This window comes from Talpa occidentalis, unplaced genomic scaffold, assembly GCF_014898055.3.
Source record: "Talpa occidentalis isolate TD23 unplaced genomic scaffold, MPIMG_talOcc4v2.1 talOcc4.12, whole genome shotgun sequence".
Lineage (NCBI taxonomy): Eukaryota > Metazoa > Chordata > Mammalia > Eulipotyphla > Talpidae > Talpa > Talpa occidentalis.
In genome coordinates this window covers 61,646,474-61,664,502 of record NW_023601212.1, presented here as the reverse complement: position 1 = coordinate 61,664,502, position 18,029 = coordinate 61,646,474, and the positions used below count along the sequence as shown (strand labels likewise).

The 18,029-nt window shown below is 37.9% G+C and overlaps 1 protein-coding gene across 12 annotated transcripts in view; it reads left to right on the top strand.

Moving 5' to 3' along the window:
- The window catches only part of PRRC2C (proline rich coiled-coil 2C), an 87,288-nt gene extending 70,336 nt beyond the window's left edge, over positions 1-16,952 (top strand). For 5 of the 12 annotated variants that reach the window (XM_037506491.2, XM_037506494.2, XM_037506492.2 and 2 more), the window contains 11 exons: positions 606-807; positions 3,940-4,143; positions 5,495-5,607; positions 5,971-6,107; positions 8,414-8,645; positions 9,361-9,483; positions 10,511-10,729; positions 11,033-11,136; positions 11,519-11,645; positions 12,514-12,750; positions 14,739-16,952. In XM_037506491.2, the coding sequence (XP_037362388.1) occupies positions 606-807; positions 3,940-4,143; positions 5,495-5,607; positions 5,971-6,107; positions 8,414-8,645; positions 9,361-9,483; positions 10,511-10,729; positions 11,033-11,136; positions 11,519-11,645; positions 12,514-12,750; positions 14,739-14,996 (1,956 nt within the window). In that variant the 3' untranslated portion in view covers positions 14,997-16,952. Of the gene's footprint in view, positions 1-605; positions 808-3,939; positions 4,144-5,494; positions 5,608-5,970; positions 6,108-8,413; positions 8,646-9,360; positions 9,484-10,510; positions 10,730-11,032; positions 11,137-11,518; positions 11,646-12,513; positions 12,751-14,269; positions 14,323-14,738 lie in introns of all 12 variants that reach the window. The other 7 variants (XM_054693479.1, XM_037506493.2, XM_037506496.2 and 4 more) reach the window with 7 other exon arrangements.
- Positions 16,953-18,029: the final 1,077 nt, after the last annotated feature.

Sequence of the window (18,029 nt, the reverse complement as noted above, 5' to 3'; positions counted from 1 at the left end):
AAATGGCAGTGGCCAGCATCTGAATTGCTTGATGAGATTCTGGATGTAAAACCAAGTGTTTTACTGTACTCAAGCCTAAAACCCATCTAGTTACATGCCTTTTTAAGACACCGTGAGTTTAAAACAGCCAAACAAAAGATAACTGTCATCTGCCACTTGAGAACTATTTGCTTTTACAAAGTAAGAAGGCATGGGGGAAGGGGGGAGACACGAGACACGACAGATATTTTCTTCCAAGGTAGTTCGGTGCCTTTTCCTACTAGAGTTTGGGTCTCAGTCGGTCTAATAAGAGCATTTTTTTGTTTCTTTATTCACTGGTAGAGGTGTGGACTCATGTTTAGATGATGCAGGAATTACGACTTTTGTCAGCATGCTGTCTACAAACTCTGTAAAGATATCATCAGAGTCCATTTCCTCCCAGTTTGAGTAGAGGATCAAACATAAAGTGGAAAGTGAAAGGTCTGAAAATCCTAGGGCTCTTAATTTTTTATTCTGTGGTTTTTGGGAAATTTTATTTGGAATTTAAATATAGATGCATATTTGCATATGTATGCATACGTTTTGTTGCAGTGATTTTGTTTTTAAAAGTGTCCATTTTATTGCAGATGGAGTCTGCACGCAAAGCGTGGGAGAATTCTCCAAATGTAAGAGAAAAGGGATCCCCAGTAACTTCCACAGCACCTCCGATTGCAAGTGGAGTCAGCAGTAGTGCCAGTGGACCTAGCACTGCTAATTACAATTCATTCTCAAGTGCGTCAATGCCTCAGATTCCTGTTGCTTCAGTCACTCCAACAACGTCACTGTCAGGTAGAAGTTTTTTATGCCTTTACTTTGAATATCTTAAATTATTTAAAATTTCTTAAGGTTATTTCCTATTTAATGTCCTCCCCAATGTGGGGTCGGGTTGAGAACTATGAAAGATATCAAATTGTGCATGAGATAGTTGTTTTGTAAACTCCACCCCATTCTCACTCCCTCCCCTTTCTCGCCCTCTCTCAATTTTGGTTAGTTTGGAAAATATTGATGTCCTACTAAAACACTTTTTTGAACCTTCTTTTATTACCCCTCCCCCATTGTAGAAACTAATTGTAACTGGTAAAAGGATTTTTTTCTTTTTCCTCTGAATTTGTCTGTAAAATTCACCTTTTGGTTTTGTTTTTTAACCCATACATAACTAATTTTATCAGCTCAGAAATAACAGTAACACAGCTTTAAAATTTTTTGTGGGCCTCCCTGGTCGCGCAAGGGGTTAAACACCATAGTATGAAACAATCCGCAGACTCTGCAGCACGTCCCCGGCCGGCCAGGGAGCAGCCCACATGGTGCAGCAGACCTCTCCTGCCTCGCACGCTGCTCCCATCAGCAGTGTATTTCAGTCAGTCTGCCTGTTCTGTTTCCCACTGTCTCTGGTGAATCCTCTCAGCCCACCCCCACACCCCCATCTCTGGCCTATACCCCAGCCCTTGTATGCATAAATAAATAAATATTTTTTTAAAAAAAGAAAAATAAATTTTTTTGTGATCTATATCTTAACTGGAAGGAGCTACTGACCTAAATCTATTGGTTTTATATATAGAGATAGATACAGATATACATATCCCCATGAAGAGTTAGGGGTAGAGAATTTCCAGTTTGTTTGTTTTAAGGAGAATTTATCAGCATCCCCCATCAGAAGGTGTTTTCCTTTTTTCATTACTGTGTAATCCTTTCATTGAACTGTTACCCCATTTGGGAGATTTATAGTTCTTAATCACAGGAGATATTTCAAGAACAGTATACCCTTTTACTATGTTCTGTTGAAAACAGCCATTTGCATTTCCCAGTGTTCTCCAGTGTTTCAAAAGCAAAGGAAGCTCTTTTCCCATAAAATATACTTTCTTAAAATATTCAACATCCCTAATAATCAGGGAAACGCAAATAAAAACCACATGCCGTATCACCTTACACCAGTGAGAATGATACATACTAAAAAAACTAGCAACAACAAATGTTGGAGAGGATGTGGTGAAAAATGAACTCTCCTACATTGGTGGGAAGGCAAACTGGTCCAATCACTATAGAAAGCTGTGTGGAGGTTCCTCTTTACTAAAAATGGAACTTCCTTATGACCCAGCAATTCCACTCCAGGGATATACCCAAAGGACACAAAAACACTAATTCAGGGCCTCCCTTGTGGCACAGGCAGTTAAGCGCTGCACATGAAGCTGTCTGCAGCCTCTGCAGTGCAGGTTCGATCCCGGCCAGCCGGCGAGAATCCCACATGGCGAAGCAGACATCTCCTGTCTCGCCCACTGCTCCCCTCAGCAGTGTATTTCATCAGTCTGCCTATTCTGTTCCCTGCTCTGTCTCTGGTGAATCCTCTCACCCTCCTGCGCATCTGGCCTGTACCCTAGTTCTTATATAAATAAATCTTTTTAAAAAAAAAAACTTAAAAGCATTTAAATTATTTTTTTTAAATACTATTTCAAAAGAATACCTGTACCCCTATGTTTATTGCTGCACTATTTATTGTAGGTAAGACTTAGAAACAAACCCAAATGCCCAAAAATAGATGACTGGATTAAGAATATGTAGTGTGTATATATACACAATGGAATACTGTTCAGCAATCAAAAAAGATAAACTGATGACATTCATGGCAACATGGATGGAGCTAGAAGGGATTATGCTCAGTGAAATAAGTCTGAACGAAAAAGAAAAATAGCAGATGGTCTCACTTATAGGAGGAATATAAGAGAACCAATAAGGCATTAGGGGGCAAAAATAACAATAAAAAACACAACAAAGCAAAAACACAACTATAAATCAGAGACATTCTGCAGAGGAGGAGGAGGGAGAGGGATCGAAATGAGAGAGGTACGAGCACAAGGAAATTGTGGTGATGGCGCATGAGTGAACTGGTGGTGGAAATTCTGTGGGGACTACACCTGAGAAAAAAAAGCAAACATTGTAAAAAAGAAAGAAAGAAAAATGAAAAAAAGTTTCATATATATATAAATTTTAAAAACATTTCTATTTGGGGAAATTTTTAAAGTTTGCTTTCATTATATTAATAGCTGACTACTCTGTAATAAATTTATGCCCTATAACTTAAAAAGAAAAGAATATACTTTCTTTGACTTGTTTTCATTGGGGAGTGTAGAATTGTTTTTCTGTATTCTGGCATACTTTGCTGATGTTGAATACCAAAAGAACTGATCTTTGAGTTGTACTATAGTTATTTTTATATTATCTGGTATCAGAAATGTAAAGGCAAACCTAGAGATTCAAATTAAAGAGTGTCCCAAATATGTCTTTTCCCTATTTAAAAACCTTTGAAGCTCCCCACCATCTATTTGCCTAGGCATCTTTCACTTAATGCTTACTAGCTTGGACTTCAGTTTTTTTGGGTGGGTGAGGATGTGGCTGTAAAGGAACCAGGAGAATGTGGTGGAAATATTAGGAAACACAATGACTGGAAAGGTTCCCAGTTCTTCCTTTGGAACCCAACTGCTTTTTTGCTCTAGGTCCAGTTTCCTTCCACTCCTCACTCCTCTCTAAGCCATAGTATTTTGACTTTCTTTGTTATATTTACGCCTAGCCATTAATAAATGAAGCTCTTGATTATCTTTTTTTTGTGCGTGTGACTAATGTTAGTTTAATGCTAAGCTTTAAGTTAACGTGTAGGTTCTTGGTCTCATTTTGTGAGCTTTATTTTTTTATTTCCTTATTTCAATCTCTACTACTATATTTCTCTGGGTTTTGTAGACTTAACACTTAATGATATGTTCCTTTTGTAAGTGTAAGGGACACTTTGGCCTCAGGGCAGTAGATAAGTACATGATAGGTATAAACATTAATTTTCCAGTTTCTGTTTAGTACTCAGAGTTATTTTATTATGAACAGCAACACTAAAATATGTGACATCTTTCCATTATTCTATCCCTCTTCCAAATGTAGGAGCTGGTACATACACTACCTCTTCTTTGAGTACAAAATCTACAACCACATCGGACCCTCCAAATATTTGTAAAGTGAAACCCCAGCAATTACAAACAAGCAACCTGCCTTCTGCAAGTCATTTTTCACAGCTGAGCTGTATGCCTTCCCTCATTGCCCAGCAACAACAGAGTCCACAAGTCTATGTTTCTCAGTCTGCCGCAGGTAAGATTTTTTTAGGATTGAAAAATTTAGAAAATGAAGACTTTTTAAATGCTTCCCTCCCCCTCTCCCCCCATTAGATCAAATTGGTGTCTAGTACTTTGAAGGATAATTTATACATTTGCTATTATGCCGACCAAATTATAAAACTATCTCAAACTCGAGGGGAGAATAAAAGTTCATGGAGATGTAACAGAAATAGCAAAGAAGAAAAAAATTATGTAGGGAGCTCATGGTAGCTTGTCCCTACTAAATACCACAATGTTAATCTGAGTTAAGTAGTAAATAAATGTTTGAAAAACATTCACTTGATTTAATTTCAAAATAAGAAAACACAGTGAGGCTGTTTGTTGCCTTTCAATGGGAAGAATACACTGTTGGTGAGTATGTAAATTGGCATAATTTTTTCTTAAGTATCTCAGACTATATTATGAGTAAGTATTAACTATAGTAGTAGTTTAATAAATAAGAATCTTATCGCACAGTTGAAGTTAATCAGAGATATATGTGTGAGTATATTGATTCATTTCACTGTTATAATGGTGACAACTTAAAAACAACGTGGGAAGTTTTCCAAAACATACTATTCTGTAAAAACGGCAAATTACAAAATAGTTGATACATAAAACACATTTAGAAAAACATTCTCTTGGGGGCCTCCCTGGTGGTATAAGTCTCAGTACTCTGAAGCTATGAGCAGCCACTGCAGCAGGAGTTCAATCCCTGGCCAGGGAGATGACCCATATGGCGCAGCAGACCTCTCCTGTCTTGCCCAGTGCTCCCCTCGGCAGTGTATTTCAGTAGATCTGCCTGTTCTGCTCCCCACTGTGTGTCTGGCGTATCCTCACATCCCTCTGAACCTCTGGCCTACACCCCAGCTCTTATATGCATAAATAAATAAAATAAATCTTTTAAAAAATAAAACCTCTTTAATCTATACTACCAAAACTGAAAGTATAAATAGGTTTACACTTTTCTTTTGAAATACTCTTTTGAATAGCAATTCCTTTGAAATATTTTGCTAAAGTCTAATAGGTAGATTTAAAATTAGAGTGATTTGCTGGCTTGATAGGTAGGTTCATTTTCTATTGTTGTAAATTATGTGAAATTTTTACCAGTTTTGACTGTATTGATGTCTGTTATTCCATGCCTTCACAAACACTTGAGTTATGTTTTTATTTACATATATAAATATGCCAGCAGTTTCGCATCTTTTTGCATTTACATCTCTTTGTAGTGTTAGTTTTTCCATGACAATTTTCAGAGGTTCCACTTTATTTGAATCTGCCTCAAAATTTGGTTTTCAGTTATTATTTCTAAACATTTAATACTGCTTTTTTCTGATGGGATATAGCTCAAATTCCTGCTTTCTATATGGACACAAGTCATTTATTTAATACTCAACATGCACGATTGGCTCCACCATCCTTGGCTCAGCAACAAGGCTTCCAACCAGGTCTTTCTCAGGTAAATCTCAGACTTCTCCCATTCTGTATTTCCTTCTCACAGTTTTTATGGTGAAATATTTCTCTGGGGCTACAAATGATAAGACTCTCTGAAGTTACAATGTTCTATTAACTTGGAACAACCAGTAATGTCTTGATATGCAAATTGCAAAGTTTTAAAGCTCCCAAATTTGCCAAAGCTTAATGGTTAACGATGTGAAATAATGAGTCAGAAAGAAAGGGTTACATGTTTGCATTTGGTTTTGTTTTAAAAGGAAGCTGTTCAGTGACATTAATCTTATTTTATTCATATATCAATTTTTTCCCCCAACGGTTGTGATTTGTGTGTATGAGCTTCATATATTGTTTTTTCATGATTTTGCAGCCAACTTCAGTCCAGCAGATTCCAATCCCTATTTATGCACCACTGCAAGGACAACATCAAGCCCAACTGAGTTTGGGTGCTGGACCTGCTGTTTCCCAGGCTCAGGAATTATTCAGTTCTTCACTACAACCATACAGGTAAAAGCCTTAAAATTAAGTTTGCAGCATTAAGGAATTAGTACTGCTGAGCCTTCTTGTGATATCCTTACTGCTCCTTCCCCCCCGCAAAACTAGAGTGACCTCCTTAAATAACATCATATATTTAAGCATGTTGGTTATATGTCATGAACCTCAGTCACTGGTAGTTTCAGTTGGACTTTATTGAACAAGCTTTAAAGCTTCTTGAAATAGATTAACAATAATCCCATAACAATTGGAAGTCACAGAAAGTAACTGCTATAAAGGATCTAAAAGTTTAAGTACCATCAGGTGACTGACAATTCTAAACCCAAGCCTGCTCTATCTAAGAGCAGAAGCATGGCAGAGAACAGAACGGTGCAAGGGGTGGTTCCAGGGTAATAGAAGCGAGAAGAGTTAAGACAAAGAATAGCAATAGTGGTGACGTGTATGTTGTGTAGTGTAGAAGAAAACCTTAATTTTTGAAGATTCCGTGTAAGTTGTCTTTGTAATTAGGGAAGGGATAAAAACTAATCTTTTTTGAGTTTACTTTATATATGACAGCATTTAGCCTTTCATGTAATTCAGTCTAGTCTTAACAAAACCATGCAAGGTAGAGGAAGCCATCCCTTTGACATAAAGAGGCTGGGTTTTTTACCTAATGTCACACTACCAATAAGTGGCAGACCCTGAATTCAGCCCTTGGTGTCTCTCATCTCAACTTAATGAGACTGGAAAGGTGAGAGTAACAGTCATGACAACAGTGATGGAGGGTAGCTCAGTCCTCATTATGACATTGCTGCCTTGATACTCATGCTACTGACCCTAAATCATCAAAAAGAAAAATAAATCACTTTTAGACATTCAGTTTAAGAAGGTTGCAAAGTTACACATTTGCTTTTAGAAAATTTTTTGAAGCGGGTCAGATAGAATTTCGAAACTTAAGTTCGGCAGTTTCAGTGTTGCTCGTTTCATTTTTTTGAGGTAACATTGGCTTTACATAGTTGTGTTTTAGAGGTGTAGAATCTCTCCCTTCGGGTGTTGTTACTGTACCATACCCACCACCAAAGCACCCATAGTCTACCCCCATTGTCCACTGTGCACCCTCCAGCTTTTTTCTTGCCCCTCCTCTCTCTTCCACTCAGATAGCCTCAGTTCCATAGTCAGCTTTTTAGCCATTGTTCAGTTTGGCTTCATCTGATCCTTTGTTTGGTATCTCACTGTTCCACATGTAAGCGACACCATTTGGTATTTATCTTTCTCTATCTGACTTAGAATAATGCCCTCCAGCTTCATTCATGTTGCCGTAAGTGGCAAGAGTTTATCTTTTTGGATAGCTGATTGCTATTTCTTTTAGATTACATAAATTATATTCTAAAGAAGCTGTGTTCAGCCAATTAAACTTTCTTAAATGAGCAGAACTTTATAAATGTGGTTCTCATTTTTGTTTTGATTAGATACTCTTCAGTAGTATGTAGTGCATTTATATTATTACTTATGTACCTTAATTTCTATTATATTTATACGTACCTACATATTTATATTCTGAACCTACTCTGTCACTTAGCTTGATCATAACAATATGTTGTCTTCCCATTTTATATTTGGAGCGTAAATTGTAAATAGACAATTATGGAGATTACTTGTTACCCTGGCTAGCACTCCTACTTCACAACTTTTGTTCCTGTCACATGTGTCAACCTTAACAAAGCATAATGTTATCTGGTGATGGTATTATCTTTAGTCCACCACTTTGATTTAGTTATTCTTTTTAGCTTATTCTGTATAGTAGCAATTTCTTGAGTACAGATTAGAGTTTCCATCCCAGAGATAACCGGGAAATCAAAGGTTAGATTCCAGCATTGGTTTTTATTTATGGAACCTTCATGGATAATTCTGATGTGAACTACTGCTCTGATTTTTCCCAGAGGTCTCCAGTCCTCTTGTGTGAAGTACATGAAAAGGAAAGTAATGAAATACAAATCAGTGTTTTTGGTGCTACAAATTTGAATAACATGTCAATACCAAAGAGAAAACAAGCAGATTTGTCAGTGAACACAAGTAGAGAAACGCTGTCATTCAAGGGGGGAAGTCCTTACAGATTCTGAGGGGGAGCAAGCCTTTATTCAGAACTTTTAACATGTGGAGCTGTATTGTATGGGGCTCTAAATCTTGAAACTAGTACCTTAGACAAGATCTGTATGGTCTACCTTTGTTTGTATTTTCTATGCTAATTAGAATGCTTGGTCATTTGGGGATATTTATCCTTAAGATTTCTAGATTTAAGGTAAAATTCTAACAGTCTTTTCTCTTGCATATGTATGTAGATCTCAACCTGCTTTTATGCAAAGCAGTCTATCCCAGCCATCTGTGGTACTTTCTGGTACTGCCATCCACAACTTCCCAGCTGTCCAACACCAGGAACTTGCCAAGGCACAATCAGGTCTTGCGTTTCAACAAACTTCAAGTACTCAGCCTATCCCTATATTGTATGAACACCAGCTGGGTCAGGCATCTGGACTAGGAGGTTCCCAACTGATTGATACACACCTTCTCCAGGTAAGGCAGAGGTTAGGTCATGTGTTGTCATATGTTTCCATGCAGCAGATTATTTAAGGAAACTTTTTCTTTTAATGTTAGAAGACACAATTCAGAAAATCTTTGTTAGAATTCTTTTTTGTTTTTTATTAATTTAATTTAATTTTGCGTAGAAAAACTGCTAGGGTGTAGGCCAGAGGTACAGGGGTAGGGTGAGACAATTCGCCAGAGATAGAGTGGGGGAGCAGAGCAGAACAGGCACATTAGTGAAATACACTGCTGAGAGGAGCAGCAGGCGAGGCAGGAGAGGTCTTATGCGCCTTATGGGTAGCTCCCTACCTAAGAATTGAACTCAGGCCAAAGCAGTGATAGTGCAGAGACTTAGCCCCTAGAGTCACCAGGGAGGCCCTCTAATACTAACATTCTTTTTTTTTTTTTCCTTTGAAAAATGTCATTGAAACCTATTGGAATAGCATTGAATCTGTATATTGCTTTTAGTAGGATGGCCATTTTGATAATGTTAATTTTTCCAACCCATGAGCAGGAGATGTGTTTCCATTTCTTTGTGTTTTATAGCTTTATTTGTATAGGTCCTTCACCTCTTTTTTTTTTTTAGGTTTATTCCCAAGTATCTAATACTAACATTCTTAATGATTACTTTGGAGCTATAATAATTTCAATCTCTGAATTGGAAAATTTTCAATCTTACGATTTTTTAAAAAATTTTTTTTTTTAGGCTAGAGCAAATCTTACCCAGGCTTCAAATCTCTATTCTGGACAAGTACAACAGCCTGGTCAGACAAATTTTTATAACACTGCCCAGTCACCAAGTGCTCTCCAGCAGGTAAACTATGGCATGGTAAATTTCCTCAATTTTCTTTATTACTATTACTGCTTTTGTTGTTGTTGCGAAATTTAAATAGAACTGAGACAGGCAGCTGGTACAGTGGTTTTCAAACTGATCTCTGTATTGTCCCAGGAATTCGATGATGTCCACTGGGAGTAGAACATGCTTCTGTCCCACAACATTCCTGTCCCCATCCCCCCTTGAATTAGTTCTGATATTTACCCCTTCTTTTGATGGGTTTCCATGTAATAATTTATTTAAGGGAATTCCCTGACTATAAATGTTTGAAAACCATTGTCCAAAATACAGAGTTAAATGCAATTGTAACAGGCACTTTACCCATTTGTGTCAGCAGTGAAGGAAAACACTGAAGCCACTCACACTGGCCAGCATAATCCACAGGACAGTGTGGCAAATCATGGCAGTACAAATAACACGCACATTTTATAACTATATGAATACAGTGAAAAACAATTTTTCAGAACTCTCTTTTTGTAGCAGTGAGTGTCATACATTAGCTTACTCTAAAATTTAAGGACTGTAGGAAAGAAACAAATCATTAGTCATTTTTCATAACAATATTGTTGGCTAATTTAAGGGTTGGCAATTCATAAATATTATTGATGTTCAAATTAAACATTGTTTATATGAAACTGAAAAGTTACTTTTCTTCTTGTCAAAGCTTTTTTTGACTGGCCCTGAAAACACTAAAAATTAATTGGAGAGGTTATAACTACTTTCTTAAATTTTATCTCCATAGTTTTGTTATCTTTCATGATGCTTTGATGATCCTATGGATTAATTCAAAGATAGTCATGACATTTCAGTTACATCGTTTCTGTATTACAAATCTGTTGTGCACCTTCGGTAAAAGTAGAGATAGTCACTAAGCAGAAATTTATAAGCGAAATACATTAATAGATTGATGTATTGTATCAAATCTTACTCAGAATTATTTGAAGAATTGTATGTACAGTTATAACGATACTTACCACAGGTAAAGGCAAATAGCAACAGTTTCTCTTTGCTTATTTTCTAGGTTACAGTACCTTTACCAGCATCCCAACTTTCCTTGCCTAGTTTTGGATCTACAGGACAGCCTTTAATTGCTTTGCCTCAGACTCTTCAGCCCCCATTACAGCATACCACCCCACAAGCCCAGGCCCAGAGCCTGAGTCGTCCTGCACAAGTGAGCCAGCCTTTCAGAGGATTAATCCCTGCTGGAACTCAGCATAGCATGATTGCAACCACAGGAAAAGTAAGTGAAGAAAAATTTGCCATTTCTTATCTGTTTACTTTTATTGTGTCTGTCCCCTTCTGGGGTTTTCCTGATAATGAAGAATTCACAAATTTTGTGAATGAGTTGGATTTGCACCTTCTTTTGGACTTTCTAGCCACACATTTGGTCCTAATAATTCCATGGTGTTTCCAACCAAATTATAGGATTTTTATAATAAGGTTCTTTGCTCTTTGCTAGATTGTCTTCATATATAGGATACTAAACATAACACTTAGTAATGGAATTGAAGAAATTTTAAGTTTATTTTATGCTTTTTCTCAGATGTCTGAAATGGAATTAAAAGCCTTTGGAAGTGGCATTGATATAAAACCAGGCACACCTCCAATCAGCGGTAGAAGCACCACATCAACATCTAGTCCCTTCCGGTAAAATGGGCATTTAAATTGCTTAAAGAATTTCCAAATAATTAAATACCATTTATTTGTTAAATACATAATATGTTACCAGTCCCTTATTGAGCACAGTAACACTGATAGTTTTGTCTAAAATGTTAAAGCTTTTAAATTAAGAATGTATTTGCTGTCCTATATTTTAAGAAAGTTGTTTAAATACAGGGCAAATTTAGCTAGTATCCTTTCTCACCTCTGCCCTTCCAGTGTCGCTCCTACCATATTGTTTGGTAACTCCCTTGGTAAATTTTCATCAGCTACCAAGTATGATGAATCTACCAAGAGCAATGTCTCTAAAACTCTAACAGCATTATGTATGTGGCACTACCGTACTGACCAGTGATGGCTTCTTTCCAAGGGCTACTTCCACAAGTCCGAACAGCCAGTCCAGCAAAATGAACAGCATTGTCTATCAGAAGCAGTTCCAGTCAGCCCCTGCCACTGTGAGAATGACACAACCATTTCCTACACAGTTTGCACCCCAGGTGGGCAGATATAAGTGAGAAATGAGTATTATATACCTGCAAACAATCGCTAATCTGGCTTAATTGTCTGATTTCATAATTTTGCCATGTGAACCACTTTAGAAGCACAGTTCTTAATGAGAAACTGTTTCTTATATTTAACTGTAAATTTATGACATTCAAATATATTCTCTGCAGTTTTAAGCTAGACACAGGTAGTAACTTTACAGTTGTAAAGCAGACATTAGAAACAGTCAAAAGATTCCCCACACAGCTCTGATCATTTATTTTAGTTCTGTTCCTTTTATCTTTTTGAAGAAGTTGACTTTTCAGAGAAGGGTCCCAGTGCTTAAAGTTTTTTAGGTTTAAATTTTTTTTAAGATAACTCTTTTCGAGGTAAAATTCCAAAAAATGTTCTAATATATTTGTAAAAATATTGGCTTCACTTCCCTTTGCCAGTCATAGGGGGGGGGCTAACAAAAATCGTTAAGAACTCTCACAAACTAGAATTGGTTCCTGACAAAACATGTATTGTTGAATTAGTATTTCATTTATCGTCAGAATGTGTTTGGTATAGATGTGTGCCTTTTCTGCAGTTGCATATTTTTCAAAAATATCTTAATGCCTTTCTGTCTCCTTCACAATTTGTACCTGAAATGCTAGAACCAACTGAAGTGCCTTAGCATGCTTTGCCCACTTTTTCTGTTAGTTTCTCCAAGCATGGCCTCTGTGTTCTTAGTCCCTATGTTAGCATGGCACAAGACCACATACCTCCTTTCACTGGCAGAATGGGCACAGATTTACTCTGGGATAAGCCAACCTGTTTCTAGTTGGCTTTTTTTTTTTTTTTTAACAGTTCAATGTTGTATGTTTTGTTTTTTTCACTCAGATTCTCTCTCAGCCTAACCTGGTCCCTCCATTGGTAAGAGCCCCACATACTAACACCTTCCCAGCGCCTGTTCAGAGGCCACCAATGGCACTGGCCAATCAGATGCCTCCTCCGCTGACCACAGGCCTCATGAGCCATGCTCGTTTGCCACATGTAGCCAGGGGTCCTTGTGGATCACTATCTGGAGTCAGAGGTAATCAGGCCCAGGCTGCGTTGAAGGCTGAACAAGACATGAAGGTTAGTACAGTGTTAACAGCCAAACAGAGCAAGAATCTGTCTCTGAACCATGTCTGAAGATGCCTCTGGACCCATAACCGTATATCCAGGCATTTATTGTCTTAGCAGACTTAATTAAGCTACTTTTATTCATTCCCCTTTTTTTTATTTATTTATTTTTTCCCTTCCCCCACCTTTTTTTTCTTTTTCCTTTTTTATTGTTTTTTTTACCACCCCCAACCCCACCCCCAGTCACCAAACAACTTAACATTTTAAATTCTTTGGCCCAATGCATTGCTCATAAAATACTTGAGGGAATCTGAGTTTAGCCACTAATTTTTTTGAAAAGCAAAAAAGAAAGGAATTATAGGCTTCCTTCATTTTGGGTGGGTTTTGTTTTTGTTTTTTCTTTCATTTTTAATCCCTTTGTTTTTCTCTCCCTTCCTCTTCTTCCCCCCTCCATTCCCAAACTTAAGACATAATTCATGGTTATGTGAAAATTCTGGCGTGGGTAAGACATGTTACCTGTCTTAATTTTTCTTCCCTCATGAGTCATCCAAGTAGTTTTCTTCTCAGGCTGTTTCCATACCCCTTTTTTGCCTGCCATCCAAAATGGCTATATGCCACAGTAGATTGTACAGTTGTAGATGAAGAAGTCAAAAAAGCACTTTGGGATCCTTCATGATAAAAGGCACTGGTAAATGTAAGGTTTGCTAATGTAGAAGAGTGCCTTTAGGAGTCTGTGTGGGGACAGTTTTTAACCTTACCTGTCTGCCTGTACAGCCAGCTGAATCAGTTTATTTCTGTATTTACTTAGACTTGACTTTAAAGGTCTTATTAATCGTGCCTATTTTATCACTCAGACCAGAACAAAGAAAATTTGCTGCTTTCAAAGAGATTTCTGTAGCTAATGTTTTATTATGAATTGAAACCATGTTTTTAATGATACTATTAGAGAATTGTTTTGACTAACTAAAATGTCAGCCATTTTCTGGATTGACATCCTTTGTTTCTGATCCTGAGTAATCAAATTGAAATATTACTCTGGAGTGAAACTTAAATATTATCTACATTTATTAAAGCTGTACACCTATGATTTCTATATTTTCATAACTATTAAAAATACTAGTATGCCTGGAAACATCTGGACACAATTTGGCCTAGGATTCTAGTTCTGCTTCTGGATCCTTAGTACTTGATTTTCATGCATTCCCATATTGAAATGACATTAAAGTTTCATCATCCAAATGGGGTGGGAATTAGGACAAATTTCTTCAATTACTCCAGATCTTCGAAACAATGCAGGTTATCTGTAGAACATATGAAGGGCTTTTATTATATGCGAGAGGCATAGAAGCTTACATTTTAATTGTGTTTGTTACAGTGGTATAATTTACAGATTGACGTAAGTATGTTCTTGGGACACATGGTTGATAAAACTAGGAAATTATTTTACCAGCTCAGAATGTGGTAGGAGCTATCAGAACTTAGTGATCAAGTGAAGTTGTAGTTACTAATTTCTGATGCTCTTCCCCTGCAGAAGAGAGCTGTGGGAAGAGGACTCAGCCACAAGACATTTGGTCCTAGGTGTTGGTAATGCCACAATATAAGTGCTTCCTTTTCATTTTATTGTAGACCACATATTGATGACTAGAAGTTTTACGTGTGACTTATATGTTTTGAATTTGCAAGTAGGCTCCCTAAATAACATTTGATATCGATAAGCTTGTCCCAGAAAAAATATAAGCCAGCAGCAATTTCTATTTATTATTTATAAGTGGTGGGAGGAGGTTCTGTTCTTTCAAATGTTAAAAAAAGTTACATGGAATATTTTCAAAAATAGGAAGAGATCTACCCATTAAAAGCTGAAACTCAATGAGGTACCTTTGGTTTGGGCCAGACCAACGTGGGGAAAACTGATTTGTGATTGGTAAAAATTTGAATTGAAATTGATTGACAGGCCTGCGTGATGCGGCAGCATTTTCAGTTGTTGTCTCTCATTTTTCAAGGCAAAACAGAGAGCAGAGGTTCTTCAGTCCACGCAGCGGTTCTTCTCTGAACAACAACAGAGCAAACAGATAGGAGGCAAAGCCCAGAAAGTGGACAATGATTCAAGTAAACCTCCTGAAACACTGACCGACCCTCCTGGTGTCTGTCAGGAAAAAGTAGAAGAAAAGCCACCCCCTGCGGCCACCATAGCCACCAAACCTGTTAGAACTGGACCAATCAAACCTCAGGCCATCAAAACTGAAGAAACAAAATCTTAAAGGCTATGGATTATTGCAGGGGGTAGGGGGGAGGAAAGAGGGGGGAAGAGGGAGAAATGAAGTCAGATAATGCCAGCAGCCAAAGGGGTCAAATGGCCTGTGACATCCTGTCCAGAGCTTGAGATGCACAAGGGACATAGGCGCAATTTACACTGACACACAGCTGCTGCACCAGTACAGTGAGGCTTTGCAAGCTTGCACCTACTATATAGCACGCACTCTGTTGATGGCCATGCATCTTCAGTCAAAATTTCTATACAGATTATGCACAAATGCCTTTGGTGCATACAATTTAGAACTAAAATCCTTTTGGTTAGATGAAACATCAGAAATATGGAAAAAATAACACTGCAAAGGAATAGCTCGGCATGAACAGTGTGGCTAATACTTCAGATGTGGTTTCTTTGCTCCCTTATGTTCTTTGGATATGGTTGTAGCATTTGTAGGCTTGGTGGTGAAGAACTGAAGATAACTGGTGCTGGATAGAGGAGCCTTATTTTTATTATGGCAGCTTGCTATTTTTGTAACATGGTGATGGTGGTTGAGTTGAACACAATCAAAGTACAGTAACTGATCTCCCCTTCTCCCTGGACGAGTGAGCGATGATGAATTACTGATATCAGCATCCTTGAACATATCACATGGGCAGTGTTTGCCTACTGCTTCTATTTGAAATGATGCTGTGTTGGTTGTGGCCCGAAGCTTTGAAGTGCTACTTGACATCTCCTTTCTTCCACGGAGCTCTTAGCATTCACACAGGACAGAGCTGGTAAAATAATAGTTTGGTTGAATCTTGCTTGCCTCCACTCGGTCATCTTTGTATGAATCCAATGGTTAGGAGGTTTTTTTGGTTTTTCTTTACTTTTTTCTTTTTTTTTTTTTTTTTTATTAAATGGTAACGGTTTTTAGCTGATGTTCATGAAGAGCAGTAAGTACGGCTAATGAAAGGTGCATTTCTTTACCATTGCTGTGTCATAACATCCTTTGGGCCCTCTGCTGGAATGGTCAGAATCAAGTCTCAAATAATGCCTTTTTAATTGTATCCTCTAGTATTATAGATGTAGGACAGTACTGTATCATACCTCTGTGAATGTAAAATACCTTGTACCTGCTTTATGATACGTAGTAGTGACCGTGCTTTATCAGAGCTGTTTTTAATGACGTTATTCTAGAATGTTTTCTTTCCAGATGATGATTGAGAAACTAATTAAAAAAAATGGTGCCAGGTACCACAACAGTAACAGAACTTTGCTGTTTGGGGGGCTTTTGTTTTTTACCTTTTCTTTTTTTCCTTTTTTAATAGTGTGCTAGCTGTCCCTATAATTTTGTTCAGATGACTGCAGAACTTGGAAAAGCTGTTGCTGTTGCTGCTATTGATGCATAACATACTGCTATTGGTCTTTTTATATAAATAAATATATATATATACATATATATATAATTTGAATTTTTGGAAATTAGCTGTGCTGTCAACTTTGGAAAAAGTATCCCAGTTGTACCGTGTTGGGTTGGCATTGTACAGAAATTAACAGCCATATTGGTCTAGAAACGTTAAACATAATTTTTTTCCATTTGTACAGGGGTAACACACTGTATTAAATATGTAAGGTCTTATCTACATGGGTTTGATTACAGAGACTAATAAAGTATTCTCTAAATAATGAATCTTGGAGCTTCTAATCCATTCCTGAAATCTGAAGCAAAAAGGTCTTGTCATGTACCAAAAATAGTGATCAAGACTACATTATGCGCTGGGAAAACATCATCCAAAACTTGATTTCTGACTTTCAAAAACCGTGAAGCTTATTTAAGGTAAATGCTGTCACAGAGGATAGCATAACAGTCATGGACCCTATTCTCGGGGTAGCCAGAATCATGTTGGAAATACAGTGTATCCAAGAGGAAGCGAAGACTGATAATGCAGTGCTGCATGTAGAAAATAGTTGACCAAAAATAAATCTCAGCTTTTTTTTTTTTTAATTTTTAAGATTTATTTTTATACAAGAGCTGGGATACAGGCCAGAGATGTGGGGGGGTGAGAGGATTCACCAGAGACAGAGCAGGGAAGGAGAACAGGCAGGCGACAGAAATACACCACTGAGGGGAGCAGCAGGCACGGCAGGAAAGGTCTGCACCACCATGTGGGATTCTCTCCGGCCAGCCGGGATTGAACCTATGCTGCCCGGGCTGCGGACAGTTTCACAGTGTGGCGCTCAACTCGCTGCTCCACCTGGGAGGCCCTAGATCTGGCTCTTAACATTGGTCATTTTCATGTGTTTGCTAGCACATTTATAGACATTAGCACCCCTACGCACAAACTGTAAGCAGTTTATCATTGACCTGGTTTGTTTAAATGAAGTACAAAGGGATTTTGATTCCCTAAAATAACATATCCAAAGCACTTGGCTTCCAGACAGAGCTTTAAGAAATCTAGGGCCTCCCTGGTGGTGCAAGGGATTAAGCACAGCACTGGGATTAAGCACAGCCTCCCTGGTGGTGCAAGGGATTAAGCAATCCGCAGCCTCTGCAGCATGAGTTCAATCCCCGGCTGGCTAGGGAGCAACCCACATGGCACAGCAGACCTCTCCTGTCTCACTCACTGCTCCGCTCAGCAGTGTGTTTCAGTTGATCTGCCTGTTCTGTTACCCACTCTGTCTATGGTAAATTCTCACCCCCGCACCTCTGGCCTGTACCCCGGTTCTTGTATGCATAAACAAATAAATCTTTAAAAAATAAAAAAGAAGGAAATCTAATAATTCAGTCACTAATCCCCTCTATTTACAGATACTGTAAGTCTTAAACTCCAGTACTGTCAAAACTCTAGTGCTGTCTTAAACTCCCTGTCTTGATATCTGATCTTTTTGGCTATGGTTTTTCTTTTTTTTTTTTTTTTTTTTTTTCTTTTTTAAAGATTTATTTATTTATTTATTTATTTATATAAGCACTGGGTACAGTCAGAAGTGCGGGAGGGTGAGAGAATTCACCAGAGCCAGAGCGGGGAGCAGAGCAGGCAGAAGGACCGAAGTACACTGC